The 17,918-nt window shown below is 53.2% G+C and overlaps 1 protein-coding gene across 1 annotated transcript in view; it reads left to right on the top strand.

The window, feature by feature from the left end:
* The window catches only part of LOC138255404 (dedicator of cytokinesis protein 2-like), a 1,984,107-nt gene that overhangs the window by 1,879,718 nt on the left and 86,471 nt on the right, over window positions 1-17,918 (top strand). Inside the window, exons 38-39 of the mRNA XM_069205837.1 lie at window positions 11,835-11,925; window positions 16,215-16,328. Coding sequence (XP_069061938.1) covers window positions 11,835-11,925; window positions 16,215-16,328 — 205 coding nt within the window. The remainder of the gene's footprint in view (window positions 1-11,834; window positions 11,926-16,214; window positions 16,329-17,918) is intronic.

The following is a 17,918-nucleotide window of genomic DNA, read 5'->3' as shown; positions in this document are numbered from 1 at the left end:
AAGACACCAGTCGCGGTGGGCAGCGGGGCAAAGTGGCGAGGTTTAGGGGGAGGGTGAACTAAAAAAAATTAAAAAAAATAAAAAAACGTACCTCATCCCTGCTGCACCGCCGCTCTTCAGGTCCCCGCTGGACTGCAGGCTCCCAGGCACAGGCTCCCCACCTGCCCTCTGGCCAATCCTAATGCAGCTCTCATGCTGCTGGGAGCATAAGAGCAGCAACAGGATTGGCCTGAGTGCCCTAGCTTTGCGCTCCCAGGCAGACTGGGAGCCTGTGCCTGCTGTCTCCAACCCAGCAACACAGTGCCGGGTTCGAGAGAGCTCCATGCGTATGTGTGTTTGGCTGTCCTGGAGAGAAGTGACCACTCCCCCTCCGTCTCTGTTATCCCTCATGGCCACGCCCCTTTAAAAATAAAACGATAAAAAACATTGTTTATTATCGTTGTACTTCAAAAGGTTTTGCAGCTGCTGGCAGGGGGGTCGACGCTCCTCCACCATAGCGGAGGAGCTACCGCTGGAAGCCACGCAAGGCCACCTTGCGTGGTCCTGAGTGGCTTAAAAAACCTGGAGTCACGCAATGCAGTGCAAACTGCTGCCTTGCGTTAATCTGCCCCAGGGAGACGTCCCATGGGTGTTGTGTGAGTGTTCCCAAGCACCATCCATGGATTTTGATGGATTCCACATTTACCAGAAGCGGTAGAGCTGGGAATGCAGTAAAATGCTACGCATCCCCGGGTGAGGTACAATGAGGAGAAATATCTTAAGTCCTCCTTATTTTTGACTCTTTCTCTCATGCAGGAAAATACCTTCCTGCACAAAACAATACTGCTGACACACAGGCACCGTTGCACCATGATGCATGGGTGCTTGCATTGGCGCTAGGCACCAAACTGTGCGCCAGAGCGGGGGGAAATGACAGGAATGTCCTGTATTTCATAAATACGGTGCATTCCTGCCCTTTCACATTGGCAGAGGGCAGCGCAGCAAGTAGACCTGGGGCACTGCTCTATGCCATTCCCCCGTAAAAAGCCCCTTAATATTCATGAAGCTGACCTCTTAATATATGTGATATTAGACACAACCATGTCCCTCAAATGCAACTGATCAGATCTCCCTGCTGCCAGTTGGAACTGGTTTGATAATTCCTAGAAAAGCATCTTCTAAGGGCCAACGAAAATACCTTTTGGCTTCCAGCCTGGACAAGTCTAATATTCACTTTTTTGGGATTGTCCAGAGAAGCCACCACAAGTTGGAAGTTCTTCAGCATGCATGGGCCAGAGAAGGAAGCATTCACTCTAACGTATGCCAGACTGTACATCATTTACTAAAAAAAACTAATTTCAGGGAATGTATATTTTTTGTGTTTCCTGATATAGTGCGCCAGGACACGGTGCAGGGTGACCGCGCACTTTACAAAACAGAGGCCCCCATTTAAGAAAAAGTGGCGCATCAACTATGGTGTGCGGCTTTTCTTTCGCCCCCCTACCGGCAGCTAACGACACCATGTTTGTGCCGTATTTATGATTCGGCACGCCATGGCTGGCGTTAGCACATTAGCGCAAACATTTTTAACGCTGTTGTGGCGCTTTGCTATGCTAGTGTCAAAGGTTTTGATGCTAGTGCAGAGAAGTGCAAGGAGGGCTATAGGTTTCCATGGGAGCGTCATTTTAACGCCTGCTACGAGCAAGCGTTAACAATTTTGTGAACAATTTAACTTCCCCATTTTTGCGGGCCTCCTAGCGCCGGAACGCCTCCCTTGCATACATTATGCCTGGTGCAGGCATATTCTGGCGCAGGGGGTTTCAAAGTGGTGCAATGCATGCGCCAATTTGTAAATATGGTGTGGCAGAAAAGCCACTTTAGCGCCGCCTTAGCGTAAAAAACAATGGCGCTAAGGTGGTGCGAGGGGCTCTTAAATATGCCCAGAATCTGGTATAATGGGAGCACTCAGGCAATAAAGATATAAAAATATACAGGCACTTAAGAGCAGTAAAATACACAGATAGTTATTTAACACGTCTAAATTCACTTTGATGTCTTCATAGAAGGAGGTAAAGGCCCATTCCAGTTTGTGTCAGAAACACATTGGCCCTCATTCTGACCCTGGCGGATACAATCCGCCAGGGCCAACGGGCGCGGGAGCACCGCCGACAGGCCGGCGGTGCCCCTAAGGGCATTCTGACCGCGGCGCTAACGCCGCGGTCAGACAGGGAAAACTGGCGGTCTCCCGCCAGTTTCCCGCTGCCCTGGGGAATCCTCCATGGCGGCGCAGCATGCTGCGCCGCCATGGGGATTCCGACCCCCTTCCCGCCGGCCTGGCTCTGGCGGTTCTTACCGCCAGAACCTGGCCGGCGGGAACGGGCGTCTTGGGGCCCCTGGGGGCCCCTGCAGTGCCCATGCCCATGGCATGGGCACTGCAGGGGCCCCCTAACAGGGCCCAACTAGGCTTTTCAGTGTCTGCGATGCAGACACTGAAAAGCGCGACGGGTGCTGCTGCACCCGTCGCACGCCTTCCACTCCGCCGGCTCGATTCCGAGCCGGCTTCCTTGTGGAAGGCGCTTTCCCGCTGGGCCGGCGGGCGATCTGAATCAGATCGCCCGCCGGCCCAGCGGGAAAGTCAGAATACCCCTCGCGGTCTATTGACCGCGGGGCGGTATTCAGGCGGCTTCCGACGGGCAGGCGGCAACCGCCGCCCGCCTAGGTCGGAATGACCACCATTGTATTGTATCGAGCCTTGGGGCTGCAGAGAGCCCTCCCACCCCGGCCTTTCCCATGAACCAACCAATTCAATCACCAGTAAGTTCAGGAGTTTGAAAACCTCAAAATCACCTAAAATGTCAGGCCGTCCGTCCCACCTCAGATGTGAGGCATTGAAAGTTTTCCACAAAAATTCACCAAGACTCTCCATTTCCCAAAAAAGAAAAGGGGTGTTTGACAAATCACACACATTCGACGCCTCGTCAGGAGTGGTAAGCGCTATATAAGTAGAATTTCGACTTCTGAAGGCAGTTTCCACGCATGGAGTCGTGGACTTTGGTCTGCTTGTACATTTTATGGAGTTATAGGTAGCATTGCCCCCAGTGCTTAATTTGTAAATAAAAAGGTGCCGGTGCTAAAAGCCCTCATCCTAAACACGCGGCTGCTGCAATTAAAAGTGCAAGCACATAATACTGAGGCAGAGTAATCCTGAAGCCATCTCGGGCCTCTTCAATCCAGTTACTGCCACTCCCTGCCCCTTCAGCTCACTCTTGCAGCTTTCTGCTTTCTCCCTTTCGGACTCTTCTTCTTTTTTCTCTTCCTCCGTCTTTCCCACATGTCTTTTGCTCAGAGTAAATGCCTGAGACACAAAACTAAGCGCCGGCCCTCAGAAATAAGTGCCGGTGCTGAGCACCGGAAACAACAAGCACCAATTAAGCACTGATTGCCCCACATTTGAAGCAGTCACACCCATTAGATTGCTGGAAGAGGTGACTGCTCCCTGGCAGAAAGGCATAGCTGCTAGGTCAACACTCTGTCCACCTTCGATAACCAGACTTCACTAAAGTACTCTGCGGTGCACCAGTAGCCAGTAAGGCCACCATGCACCGGTAGCCAGTAAGGCCACCACTGAATAAACAATTAATGCGCTATTACATTCAACTAACAGACATATCTATAGGATTGTGGCACTGCGTCACAGGGACAGGGCAGGAATGCATTGCATTTAAAAGAATACAGCAAATTCCTACCTTTGTCCAAGTGCTGGCACCTTTTGGCAGACTAGTAATGCAGGCACCCTGGCATCATGGCGTTGCTGCCAGCAGAAGCGCCATGCCAGTAGACCGCTGCAGACCGTATCATGACCCATGATACGGCCTGGCGGTGTTCTGCTGGCGGATGCTGCTGCTGGTAGCAGCGCCACGTCCCGTCTCCTGCCGGAGGAGCCTCTCACAAAAGGTAAGTCGGGATTCTCCGACAGATGAGGGGGGTGTTGTGTGTGGGGGGGGTGCATGTCTGTGCATGCGGAATGCGGGTGTGTGTTGCGTGTTGTATGTGTGTGCATGTTTGGATGTGTGAGTGCATGTATTTTGTGTTGTGTGAATGCATGTGTGCTTGTATGTATGTAAGTGTGTGTGGATATGTGTGTTATGGATGTCTGCATGCGTGGTTAAATGTGGGAATGAGAGTGAATGCGTGTGTGTGAATGAAGGTGCATGAGTGAAGGGGGGTCTGGACAGGCGTGGTGTGGGGGGAAACCAGGGGAGGGGGAGGGGAAGACCCTATCAGTGACAGGGAAGATATTCCCTGTCACTGAAAGTGCCTACCGCCATGGTTTTCGTGGCGGTAAGGAAGCCACGAAAACCATGGCGGTAGGCGGTGTCATAATCCCACAGGAGGCCTACTGACGGCCGCCGCTGGGTTGGAGATTGTTGCCTCCAGGCCGATGGCCGTTACCGCCGTGGCGGGCGGTGTGGTACATTGGCGGTTTGGCTTGAGCCAAGCCGCCAGTGCCTTAATATGGCGAAAAGTACCGCCAGCCTGTTGGCAGTACGTTTCTCCATTTTACCGCCGTCCGCCGGGGTCATAATGACACCCTAAGTGATTTGCCGAGAATCACAGGGCGTTGAGAGGACGCCAGGACTCGAATCTGATTCCTCAGTTCCAAAGTCCGCAGCATTGGCCATAACGCCGCCTCCTCTGGTGTGGCAAGGAGAGCTTAGGGTGGCACTGAAGGGGGAGGTCACAGCCCACTGGACACAACCTGCTGCGTGGGCTAGTAGGCAAGAGGGCACTGGCGACTTCATTGGCACTGAGAGCTAGGTTGGCACTACAAAGGCAGTTCACAAACCCGCTGGACACAGTGCCCAGGACAGGGTGGCAGCCAGGATGGGAGATGAGCGCCTCAGGTAGCAGTGAGAGCTGGCCTTGGCACGGCCAGGGAGGTCACAGCCCGCTGGACACAGATCCCGGCGTGGACTGCCAGGTCAGAGGACATCAGCACCTGAAGTGAGCAGAGACCTGGCCCTGCCAGCACAAGGGCTGGGTACAACCCGCTGGACACTGTCCCTCGGGCAGGCTGCCAGGCACGGGGTGGTGACTGTGGTACCACAGGGGCAGGCTGCCAGGCAGGGGGAGCTGAGTGTCACACTACAGGGGTATGCTCTGGCCCCCTGGGCAGGCTGCCAGGCACGGGTGGTGACTGTGGCACCACAGGGGCACGCTCCAGGCCCCTGAACAAGCTGCCAGGCAGGGAGAGCTGACTGTGTCACTACAGGTACTGACTCTTCACCCCCTGGACAGTCTGTCACGCAGGGGGGGTGACAGGCAGGGGGGACTCGTTGTGGCACCACAGGGGCAGGCGCAGGCTTCGCCCCTGGACAGGCTGCCAGGCAGGGGGAGCTGACTGTGGCACCACAGGGGCAGGCTCCAGGCCCCCTGAACAGGCTGCCAGGCAGGGGGAGCTGACTGTGGCACTACAGGGACTGACGCTTCACCCCCTGGCCAGGATGTCACGCGGGGGAGCTGAGTGTCACACTACAGGGGTAGGCTCTGGCCCCCTGGACAGGCTGCCAGGCACGGGGTGGTGACTGGGGCACCACAGGGGCAGGCTCCGCCCCCTGGACAGGCTGCCAGGCAGGGAGAGCTGACTGTGGCACTACAGGGACTGACTCGTCACCCCCTGGACAGGCTGTCACACAGGGGGAGTGACAGGCAGGGGGGACTCGTTGTGGCACCACAGGGGCAGGGTTCGCCCCCTGGACAGGCTGCTAGGCAGTGCTGTGGCACCACAGGGACAGGCTCCGCCCCCCGGACAGGCTGCCAGGCAGTGCTGTGGCACCACAGGGACAGGCTCCGCCCCCCGGACAGGCTGCTAGGCAGTGCTGTGGCACCACAGGGACAGGCTCCGCCCCCTGGACAGGCTGCCAGGCAGTGCTGTGGCACCACAGTGGTGGCACCACAGGGACAGGCTCCGCCCCCTGAACAGGCTGCCAGGCAGTGCTGTGGCACCACAGGGACAGGCTCTGCCCCCCGGACAGGCTGCTAGGCAGTGCTGTGGCACCACAGGGGTGGCACCACAGGGACAGGCTCCGCCCCCTGAACAGGCTGCCAGGCAGTGCTGTGGCACCACAGGGACAGGCTCTGCCCCGGACAGTCGGTGACGCTTGAACCGAATCCAATGCCGCAGCGAGAAGTGATTTTCAGTAATTATAGCGTCGTTAATTGCAGAAGAGAAGGCGCAGAGTTCGCTGAAACAAATGACGAAAGGCGAACGATTGGGGTTTTTAATTGCTTATGACGTGAGTCACCAGGGAGCCTCGTTCCGGGGAGCTGCAGGTTACGGGCAGCCGGGGTCAGGAGCCACTGATGGACTGAGGTACATCAGCAGAGCTGTGCCCAGGCCTGGCAGTAGTATAGCAGGAGTTGGTCCATCTCGGACTGAGGTACATCAGCAGAGCTGTGCTGAGGCCTGGCAGTAGTATAGCATGAGTATAGCAGGAGTTGGTGCTTTCCTGGTCTGAGGTACATCAGCAGAGCTGTGCCCAGGCCTGGGAGTGGTATAGCAGGAGTTGGTGCTTCTTGGACTGAGGTACATCAGCAGAGCTGTGCCGAGGCCTGGGAGGGGTGTAGCAGGAGTTGGTGCTTCCCTAAGGTACATCAGCAGAGCTGTGCTGAGTCCTGGCAGGAGTATAGCAGGAGTTGGTGCTTCCCTGGACTGAGGTACATCAGCAGAGCTCTGGTGAAGCCTGGCAGGAGTATAGCAGGGGCTGGAGCTGTACCAAGGACTGGCGGTAGTATAGCACGAGTTGGTGCATCTCGGACTGAGGTACATCAGCAGAGCTGTGCCCAGGCCTGGCAGGAGTATAGCAGGAGTTGGTGCTTCCCTGGTCTGAGGTACATCAGCAGAGCTGTGCCCAGGCCTAGCAGGAGTATAGCACGAGTTGGTGCTTCCCTGGACAGAGGTACATCAGCAGAGCTGTGCTGAGGGCTGGCAGGAGTATAGCAGGAGTTGGTGCTTCTTGGACTGAGGTACATCAGCAGAGCTGTGCCGAGGCCTGGGAGGAGTATAGCAGGAGTTGGTGCTTCTTGGACTGAGGTACATCAGCAGAGCTGTGCCGAGGCCTGGGAGGGGTATAGCATGAGTTGGTGCTTCCCTGGTCTGAGGTACGTCAGCAGAGCTGTGCCGAGGCCTGGCAGTAGTATAGCAGGAGTTGGTCCATCTCGGACTGAGGTACATCAGCAGAGCTGTGCTGAGGCCTGGCAGTAGTATAGCATGAGTATAGCAGGAGTTGGTGCTTTCCTGGTCTGAGGTACATCAGCAGAGCTGTGCCCAGGCCTGGGAGTGGTATAGCAGGAGTTGGTGCTTCTTGGACTGAGGTACATCAGCAGAGCTGTGCCGAGGCCTGGGAGGGGTGTAGCAGGAGTTGGTGCTTCCCTAAGGTACATCAGCAGAGCTGTGCTGAGTCCTGGCAGGAGTATAGCAGGAGTTGGCGCTTCCCTGGTCTGAGGTACATCAGCAGAGCTCTGCTGAGGCCTGACAGGAGTATAGCAGGGGCTGGAGCTGTACCAAGGACTGGCGGTAGTATAGCACGACTTGGTGCATCTCGGACTGAGGTACATCAGCAGAGCTGTGCCCAGGCCTGGCAGGAGTATAGCAGGAGTTGGTGCTTCCCTGGTCTGAGGTACATCAGCAGAGCTGTGCGGAGGCCTGGGAAGGGTATAGCAGGACTTGGTGCTTCTTGGACTGAGGTACATCAGCAGAGCTGTGCCCAGTCCTTGCAGGAGTATAGCATGAGTTGGTGCTTCCCTGGTCTGAGGTACGTCAGCAGAGCTGTGCCGAGGCCTGGGAGGGGAATAGCAGGAGTTGGCGCTTCCCTGGTCTGAAGTACATCAGCAGAGCTCTGCTGAGGCCTGACAGGAGTATAGCAGGGGCTGGAGCTGTACCAAGGCCTGGCGGTAGTGTAGCACGAGTTGGTGCATCTCGGACTGAGGTACATCAGCAGAGCTGTGCCCAGGTCTGGGAGGGGTATAGCAGGAGTTGGTGCTTCCCTGGACTGAGGTACATCAGCAGAGCTGTGCCGAGGCCTGGGAGGGGTATAGCAGGAGTTGGTGCTTCCCTGGTCTGAGGTACATCAGCAGAGTTGTGCCGAGGCCTGGGAGGGGTATAGCAGGAGTTGGTGCTTCCCTGGTCTGAGGTACATCAGCAGAGCTGTGCCGAGGCCTAGGAGGAGTATAGCAGGAGTTGGTGCTTCTTGGACTGAGGTACATCAGGAGAGCTGTGCCGAGGCCTGGGAGGAGTATAGCAGGAGTTGGTGCTTCTTGGACTGAGGTACATCAGCAGAGCTGTGCCGAGGCCTGGCAGGAGTACAGCAGGAGTTGGTGCTTCTTGGACTGAGGTACATCAGCAGAGCTGTGCTGAGGCCTGGTAGTAGTATAGCAGGAGTTGGTGCTTCCCTGGACTGAGGTACATCAGCAGAGCTGTGCCGAGGCCTGGCAGTGGTATAGCAGGAGTTGGTGCTTCTTGGACTGAGGTACATCGGCAGAGCTGTGCCGAGGCCTGGCAGGAGTATAGCAGGAGTTGGTGCTTCTTGGACTGAGGTACATCAGCAGAGCTGTGCCGAGGCCTGGGAGGGGTATAGCAGGAGTTGGTGCTTCTTGGACTGAGGTACATCAGCATGCTGTGCCGAGGCCTGGGAGTGGTATAGCAGGAGTTGGTGCTTCCCTGGACTAAGGTACATCAGCAGAGCTGTGTCGAGGCCTGGGAGGGGTATAGCAGGAGTTGGTGCTTCTTGGGCTGAGGTACATCAGCAGAGCTGTGCCGAGGCCTGGGAGGGGTATAGCAGGAGTTGGCCTGGGAGGGGTATAGCAGGAGTTGGTGCTTCCCTGGACTGAGGTACATCAGCAGAGCTGAGAGTTGGTGCTTCTTGGACTGAGGTACATCGGCAGAGCTGTGCCGAGGCCTGGCAGGAGTATAGCAGGAGTTGGTGCTTCTTGGACTGAGGTACATCAGCAGAGCTGTGCCGAGGCCTGCCAGGAGTATAGCAGGAGTTGGTGCTTCTTGGACTGAGGTACATCAGCAGAGCTGTGCCGAGGCCTGGGAGGGGTATAGCAGGAGTTGGTGCTTCTTGGACCCTGTCGGGTTAGAGGGTAAATTGGGATACGAGCGTGGCATTACCCCTGTGCGTGGTCTGACTTCCTAATCCGATGGGAGCCGTCAGGTCTCAAGTACCTGGGGATGTTGTCATTAGAGTCCTGGACTCCATGCTAGCAGACACCTCTGACCCCTTGTCACCCGATGAAGCAAGGTTTCAAGAACTCTCCCTGTGGGGGAGGGTGCAGGCGGTGCGAATGATGACATGACGGAGGTACACATGCTTGCCCTGTTGGTCCCTCTCCCCATGTGATGATCAGTGGATAAGTGTATACGCTCCTTCATTTGGGGGACTTCCCAACCACGCCTCGTGCTAGACTCATGGCCCATCCCTCTTGCAGAAGATTGGGTTTACCCTCAGTGTAACACCGCGCATTAGCCCCCCACCTCTGTCAGCTTGCCTACACGCCCCCCGAGACATGGGACCCCCCGCTGTGGGTGCCACTGCAGAGCCCCCAGGGACCGAGCCCACTCTATGGTGACGGGGGGTGAACGCTGCACCCAGTCAACCCAATGGTGCAAGCCATGGTGAAATCTTGGAGACGAGCTCATCACTGGGGTAGACCCCACCTTCACGAGCGTGTGCCACTCTGGGGAAATGCCCGTCTGCGAATCGGTGGAGAGGTGGTAGGATGGGACGTTTGCCGCTCAGCAGGCATTACCCACCTGGGCCAGATCTCGGATGGTGGCATGCTTAGGCCCTTCGCAGGTCTCCGCAGGGAGTTTGGCCTCCCACCGCGAGAATCCTGGAGACATCCACAGCCCCAACACTGCCTTAACCATTGCATGGGAGAGCGTCCCTGGACCCTCCAGCCCTCCCCGTGCTTTCATACCTGAGGACCTGGGGCTATTTCCGTGGCTTCCATAACCTCCTGAACCACCAGCTATTCTCCCTACTAACTTTAAATAATCTGCGCACTAAATGGCAGATGAGGCTACAGGTGGACTACGAAATGGACGACTGGACTGACCGTGGACCGAAGGATGCTCGGATGAGAACTCTGTCTCTTCAAAACCCTACACGACTGGCATTGGACACCAGTGAAACTGAGGGCAGCCGGCCCACTGCCCCATGTGAATTAGAGGCGTTACCCCATGCCCATTGTGACCTATTACTCATTATGTGTGATTGTCCCTTCATGCGGCCTATTTGGGACGCAGGTAGGTGAGACCTTGCCGATCGTGAGCCCCCTCCTCTTCCCCCTGATCTTCTTGCATGACACGGCGGGGTCTCTGGACCTCTCTAGCCAGCAGACCCGACTCCTACACAGGCACTAGCCACAGCCAAGATATCTATGCTCTGACTCTGACGTCCCCCCTGGCCTCCTTCTCATGATGAATGGCTCAGGGCAATGTATCAGACGTCCTCCCATGAGCGAATCATCTACAACCTGCAGGGTAGGACTGAGGTCTTCCTTCGAACATGGGTACCCTTCCTCCATGCTGATGGGGGGCAATCCTAGATCCCCCCTTCATCTACCCACTCACCTACCCATACGTCTCCTTCCTGACTCCTCCGACGGCCATGCACAACACCTTCCCCCCACCTCCTCCATCCCCATAGCTGCCCTTTTATTTACTTCTATTCCCCCCCCCCTTCCTTCCTAACCCGCTCCCTCCACCCCTCCTCGGCCCCTCCCCGTGAAGGTACATGTGGATACCTAGCACTGGTCACTGATTGCCTCCTTCACCCACATACCTATGTCCCAGTATGTCTCGGTACGCCCCACAGTGACCCCACCCCCGATACTGATCCAACGTACTTGGGGCCCCCCTCAGGCGTCCAAGCTTTAGTTTACGCCTTATCCCTCGTCTACGTATACGTACGGAACTGTGTATTGCTGTTGTACTATGATCATTGGCCTGGCGAGGTGTACTGGCTCAGTTCATGCTCTTTTAATGTCTGATACTCACTCTTCAATGTTTCACCCTCTGTAATGCACTGTGATGCTTTCATTCATGAAGAATTGCTAAACAAAAAAAATGACTAGGCCGGGCCATTCTTATAGCGTCGTGTGCCTGGAACAGGTGGTTAGTGGTTGTGGAGTTACTATCATTGGCAGCACTGGCAGGGACACTGGGTGGTACAAGCTGCAGTGGGCACCCGATGAGGGCCCTGCCACATTTTTACATATTAAACACTGTTACAGTGCTTGTGACTAATATGTTCTGTCAGATATCATGCATTATTTTATGTAAGCTATGTTTGGTCAAAATACTATGGCATGAGTCTTCCATTGCCTAAAAAGTCTTTGTAACTTGTGTGGTAGGGGCTCTACCTTCAGTGCTAGGATTGTAAAAATACACACCAGTTACACACTCCACCCAACTACTCTACTAGGCATTACAGTGAATAGTGAGGGGTTTGACCCCCTTTGGATAATAGCAGGTAGTGGGCTGGTGGTGGAACAAGGCAGGGACTTCATTCCACCCCCACGAATCGACTTTGCAAGATATAAAGGGGGTTATTCTAACTTTGGAGGAGTGTTAATCCGTCCCAAAAGTGACGGTAAAGTGACGGATATACCACCAGCCGTATTACGAGTTCCATAGGATATAATGGACTCGTAATACGGCTGGTGGTAAATCCGTCACTTTTCCGTCACTTTTGGGACGGATTAACACCTCCTCCAAAGTTAGAATAACCCCCAAAGTGTATTGTCCTGAGCAGATGACTTCCTTGAACCCTCCCTCTCTGCTCCTTCAGGTACCTGTACAAGCTGAAGGACCTCCACGTCAGCTACGAAAACTACACTGAGGCTGCGTTCACACTCCTGCTGCACGCCAAGCTGCTCAAGGTACGTCCGGGGTTGCAAACGGAAATAAATCCAGGGTTTGTAAAACGCGCCAAATCACCCGTTAGGGTCTCAAGGCGCTGAATTGTAGGCACTGGGAGATTAAGGGGGTCACCGACCACGGGAGCACCGCCAACAGGCTGGCGGTGCTCCCATGAGCATGGTCATCAGCGGAAAGTCGGCGGTCTCCCGCCGATTTCCCGCTGCTCGGGGGAATCCTCCATGGCGGCGGAGCGCGCTCCGCCGCCATGGGGATTCTGACACCCCCTACCGCCATCCTGTTCCTGGCAGGTCTCCCGCCAGGAACAGGATGGCGGTAGGGGGTGCCGCGGGGCCCCTGGGGGCCCCTGCAGTGCCCATGCCAATGGCATGGACACTGCAGGGGCCCCTGTAAGAGGGCCCCACTGTGTATTTCAGTGTCTGCAATGCAGACACTGAAATACGCGACGGGTGCAAACTGCACCCGTCGCACCCCTGCAACTACGCCGGCTCAATTCTGAGCCGGCGTCCTCGTTGCAGGGGCATTTCCTCTGGGCCGGCGGGCGCTCTTTTGGAGAGCGCCCGCCGGGCCAGAGGAAATGTCTGAATGGCCGCCGCGGTCTTTTGACCGCGGTGCGGTCATTTGGCGGCTCCCTCCAGGCGGGCGGCTCCCGCCGCCTGCCGGGCTTAGAATGAGCCCCTAAGTGATTTGCCCAGAACCACAGGGTGTTGAGCCAACGACTCGAACCTGGGTCCCCGCTCCGAAGCTGACAACTCAGGTTCTCCAGCCCCAAAGTCAGCAGCTCAGGCTGTTATGCCACATCCTCCGAAACATACTCTCCCTTCACCCCAACACCAATTTATGGCATATGCAGGATCCGTTGTAGTGTTGGCAGTACTGACCACCCTCATAGGGTACCAGCGACGGCAGATGTGTCCTGATAGGCAGGGGATGGCAAATCTCATTTCAACCAGGCAGAGCCTTTACAACTGGAGGACAGAGAGGGCATAATGCCCCAAGCCCTGCCTTTTTGAGGGCCCCACGTTCGTTCTGCAATTTTTTTTTTTAATTTTAGGGTGGCCAGCTTATTACTACAGACACAGCTGCATCCGACAATGCCACTAGATGGCAGCAGAAGATACAGCTGCTGTGTTTTCTCTCCCCCCCCCCGAAGGATGTTCTATCCTTAGAAGCAAGGGCGAGATTTGAAAGTCTTTTTGTGATTGAAAATGCTCAGATTTGAAACTTGCAACCACAGAAATGCTTTTTGCTTGCAGAAAGCTAATTTTCAGAGTTGGTAATTTTTTTCCAACTCCTATAGTGGTTTTAGAAATGGGTAGGGAATCGCTATTTGGAAAGGGCATGTTTTTAGACGTCCCCGCCAAACAGTGATTCCAATGCATATTTGTCAGTGATGGTTTAGGACTGAAATAGCGGTTGTAAACTATTAAAAGGTTACCAACCTACAAGGTTTAGTAATAATCCATTTACAAAAGGAAAGAGGTCCCCTTCCTCTTGATGAATGTTAAAAAAAGATTGGTAGGGAGGAGGCAGTAATGCGGGCACCACTGTCTACTCTAAAAAAAAAAAATTGGAGTTTAAAATGTGTGTTTTAATCTGCCCAGTTTCCTTTAAGGAAAATGGATTGCATTTAAAAATAACAAAATATTTAAAGAGCGATCAAAGACATGATGGTGTACTGACCTAGCAGGCCTATTCCTGTGTTGGACACTGTCATAGTGAGTTGTAATTTGCAACCTAACTCATGAATATTAATGGGGTAGGTCAGATTATGCCGCAGTAAGATTGATAATTCTGTGAAATGACTATTAGGACATAGGTCTGTTCACTAAAGTCCTGATCGCAATTTGCAACCAGTGTTTCGTACCTGCAGCCCGCTAAAATTCCTGACTCTGCGTGCCCGCCACAGGGAGACACAATTCCCGCCACCAGCCATTGCCTGGATTCGGGACCCGAAAGCATCAAAGGGTTTTGAAAGGCTCTGGTTGGCTCAATTGTCAGAAGTGGAGCTTTTTCCAGATAGAAATTTAAATTTACTGAAGTCTGAGCCCAAGGGGTCCAGTGGATAAATAAACATCTCAGCTTAGAGAAGTGAGTGCTCTCCTCACCTTCAGCACCTGCCAAAAATCATGTTTAACTCTAAATTTGAAATAAAAATGTGAAAGCACAACTCTCTATTAATGTCCCAGCGATGTTTTTAAGGCTCATCCCATGACTCCCTGATCTTTAAGCAGGTCTCAGCCGGACCCACACACCACCCTGTTGTGTGTCCAGGAGGATGATCTCCATGTGGGTCTTTGTTGATTTGTTCTGTCCTCCAGCATTGATCTTAACGTTGACATCCTGTTGGACAAGAGAGGCAAGAAAGAGGCTCCAATGACCCTGGGTACCAGTCTGAGTAACGATAGACAGTGCTTCTTCTGGTTACCGTGGGAACAAAACACTAAGAGGCATATTTACAAGAAAGTGGCGCATCATAGATGATGCGCCACTTTTCTTGCGCCCCCCTGCCTGCACCTCATGACACCGTGGTTGCACCGTATTTAGAATACGACGCACCATGGTGGTCGTTAGCACAATAACGTCAACATTTTTCACCCTATTGTGGCGCGTTGCTGCACTAGCAGAAAAAAAAAAAATTACGCTAGTTCAGCAAAACACAGGGAGGCCCATTGAATACAATGGGTGCGTCATGTTCACACCTGCTCTGAGCAGGCATTAAAAATGACGAAAATAATGGCGCAGTGAAATGTTGTAAATTTCACTGCACCATTTTTTCGTGCCTCCCTGCGCCGGAATGCTCCCTTGCATACATTATGCCTGACGCAGGCATAATGTGACGCAAGGGGTCGCAAAGTAGAGTAATGCAAGCCTTATGCCACTTTGTAAACATGGAGCAGCAGAAAAGCCACCGTAGCGCCGCCTTAGTATAAAAAAAATGACTCTATGGCGGCGCTAAGATGGTGCAATGGGCTTGTAAGTAAGACCCTAAATCTTCAGGGTTAAATTGAGTGCATCCCTGGTGACCTATAAGGTGCTGTGTTGTAATTGAAAAGAGGGAGGTCGTAGACAAATCAATTACCTATTACATTAAATCTACATATTGCACACAGCAAAGAGTCTAGTGAAACATTGACAATTTATATGACAAACAACATAGTAGTTCCGTAAAAAAAGAACAGACATGATTGCATCGTAAAAGGTGCTACAGAATGGTGAAGTGTAACAGTGCAACAATAGTGGGAGCCAAACGTGCAGGAAATCATGCAGGACAAGTAGGGGGTGGCTAAAAAACAATGGCTGCCTCACTATAGCGGGGCTCATAAAGGAGCTGCACGGCATGGAGTTGTGGTGTGTAAATTACTATACAGCTTACTTCCGGCCTTCTAGGTCCCCTCATCACATGAAGATATAGGCGGTCCTAAGTAACAGTGATGTTGACGTTTCGGCCCCAACAGTGGTTTACACGTGGTCGTCATCAGAACAAAGTCAATGACATGACTGGTCTTACAAAGGGAGAGTCCCACCCTGTTGAACTGTTTGACCACTGTCTTCTGGGGCAGGCACAAGCCACCTTGACTGAGGAGGGAACATGGCAGTAGACACAAGGGGTGGGCAAAATTTCTCCTTGTTACTCCTCACCACAGAAGGCGTAAGGTATTGGTGCTCTCTAGGTTTATGTGATTAAGTAAATCTGGGGCAGCGTCAAAATCCATAGGTGTTGCGTGGGAACACCCTTCGCAACGCCCATGGCACGCCTTCCTGGCACAGAGTAAGGCAACTCAGCCATTTACCCTGCGTTGATTACACCATATTTTTGGAGACATTTAAAGCCACGCAATCCTATAAATGTTCGTACGAATAATATTCTAGAGAACATTTTTGTAGAAATCTCCTATTAACACAGGATTTTTTTGAGGGGAAAATCCTGCAAAATATACTTATGGAGAATTTTGTTCCACCACAATATACTGTCAACTCCCAAGGTTAGCGAGCGTCACAAAGCCCACGAACTTTAAAACAAGTTGTGCCTGGTTAGTGGAGGTAACTCCACTAATTTGCACACATCTGGTACAAATTAAACCTGCTGGAAACAGGTGCTACTCCGGGACCCTGATGGCAAAAAATGAAAATCTTGGTCGAACGTTCAGAGATGATGACTTCGGGTGTGGAGTCCAAACCCTTGTGGTAAGGTGCTGTGATCCCAGGGTCGTGGGGCTGTTTCACTCTGTGGTTGTGGTCTCTAGTGCAGTGTTAGTGACCCCCCTGTCTTGTCTATCCTTGGCTCCAGTGGTCAGATGAAGCCAACACAGCGCACATGCAGGACCGGCACCATCTGCACAGCCAGCGGCAGCTGAAGGAGGCGCTATATCACGAAATCATAGAGTACTTCAACAAAGGCAAGGTACGTCTATCCTAGGGTCCTGGGGAGGCCCTCGGGAGGTAACAGTGCACTCAGGATCTGGTGGGGTGGAGAGGATGTGGAGATTCACTCCAGCATTCTAGCAAGAACCTGTGTTACCTAACTCAGTGGCGCAACAAAGGCCTCCGCAGTGCGGGGGGCCCGAGCTCCAGAAGGCTCCATCAGCATAGAACACTGTGCACGGCGGCAGGCCTCTGACTGGGTCCAGGTGGGAGGGAACCCCCTCCAGGCAGTGCTTAATTTCTACTTGTTGTTTCCGGTGCTGAGCTCCAGCACTTATTTTTCAGCACCGGCACTTATTCTTTTTCCCCAGGCATTTGCTGCGAGCAAAAGACACATATGGGAAAGACAGAGGAAGAGAAAACCAAAAATGTGTCACAAAGGGAGAAAGCAGAAAGCTGCAAGAGTGAGCTGGAGGGACAGAGAGTGGCTGTAAATGGATTAAAGAGGCCCGAGATGGCTTCAGGGTTACGCTGCCTCAGTATTCCGTGTTTGCATATTTAATTGCAGCAGCTGCGTGTTTCAGAGCAGAGCTTTGAGCATTAGCACGTTTTTATTTACAAATTAAGCACTGCCTCCAGGTACTTTTCAGGGGGCCCCATCAAGTTTCTTTACACCACTGACCTAACCGGAGCAATATAAGACAACTCAGCGTGATCAGCTAGACCATCCTCTAACCTCTTCCTCTTAGCACATCATTGAGAAGCACTAAAACCAAGGGGGGAGCTAGAAAATTAAAATCCCCCCACTTCGACCGAAAGCTCTTATGGCACCAAGCAAGTGAGGCAAGTTATCATGACCCTCCCCAGAACAGCTCTCCTGTCCTTACCAACCAAACATCTATCCATTCATCTTTCCATCCACGAGCTGACATCCACTATTTCACCTTTACATTCTCTCATCCATTTATTCATTCATCCATCAGCCTTTCACCTTTCCGTCTGTCTGCCCATCCGTATCCAAACCTATCCATCTGGCTCCAAATCTATCCTTCGAAGCAATCTATCCATCTATCCATCCTTTCACTGTTCCAGCACTCATCTAAACTTTCATCCATCCACCCTTTCACTCTTCCAACCCACATCCACCCTTTCACTCATCCATCCATCGTTTCACTCATCCATCCATCCTTTTACTCCATCCATCCACCCTTTCACTCATCCATCCATCCTTTTACTCATCCACCCTTTCACTCATCCATCCTTTCACTCCGTCCACCCTTTAATTCATCCACCCTTTCACTGCATCCATCCACCCTTTCACTCAGCCGTCCATCGTTTCACTCTTCCATCCCTCGTCCACACTTTCACTCATTCATCCATCCTTTCACTCTGTCCACCCTTTCACTCATCCATCCACCCTTTCACTCATCCATCCTTTCACTCCGTCCACCCTTTCACTCAGCCGTCCATCGTTTCACTCTTCCATCCCTCATCCACCCTTTCACTCATTCATCCATCCTTTCACTCTGTCCACCCTTTCACTCATCCACCCTTTCACTGCATCCATCTGACCTTTCACGCAGCCGTCCATCGTTTCACGCTTCCATCCCTCATAGACCCTTTCACTCAT

The sequence above is a fragment of the Pleurodeles waltl genome, chromosome 1_1, assembly GCF_031143425.1.
Source record: "Pleurodeles waltl isolate 20211129_DDA chromosome 1_1, aPleWal1.hap1.20221129, whole genome shotgun sequence".
NCBI lineage: Eukaryota > Metazoa > Chordata > Amphibia > Caudata > Salamandridae > Pleurodeles > Pleurodeles waltl.
This window is presented reverse-complemented; position numbering and strand designations above follow the sequence as displayed.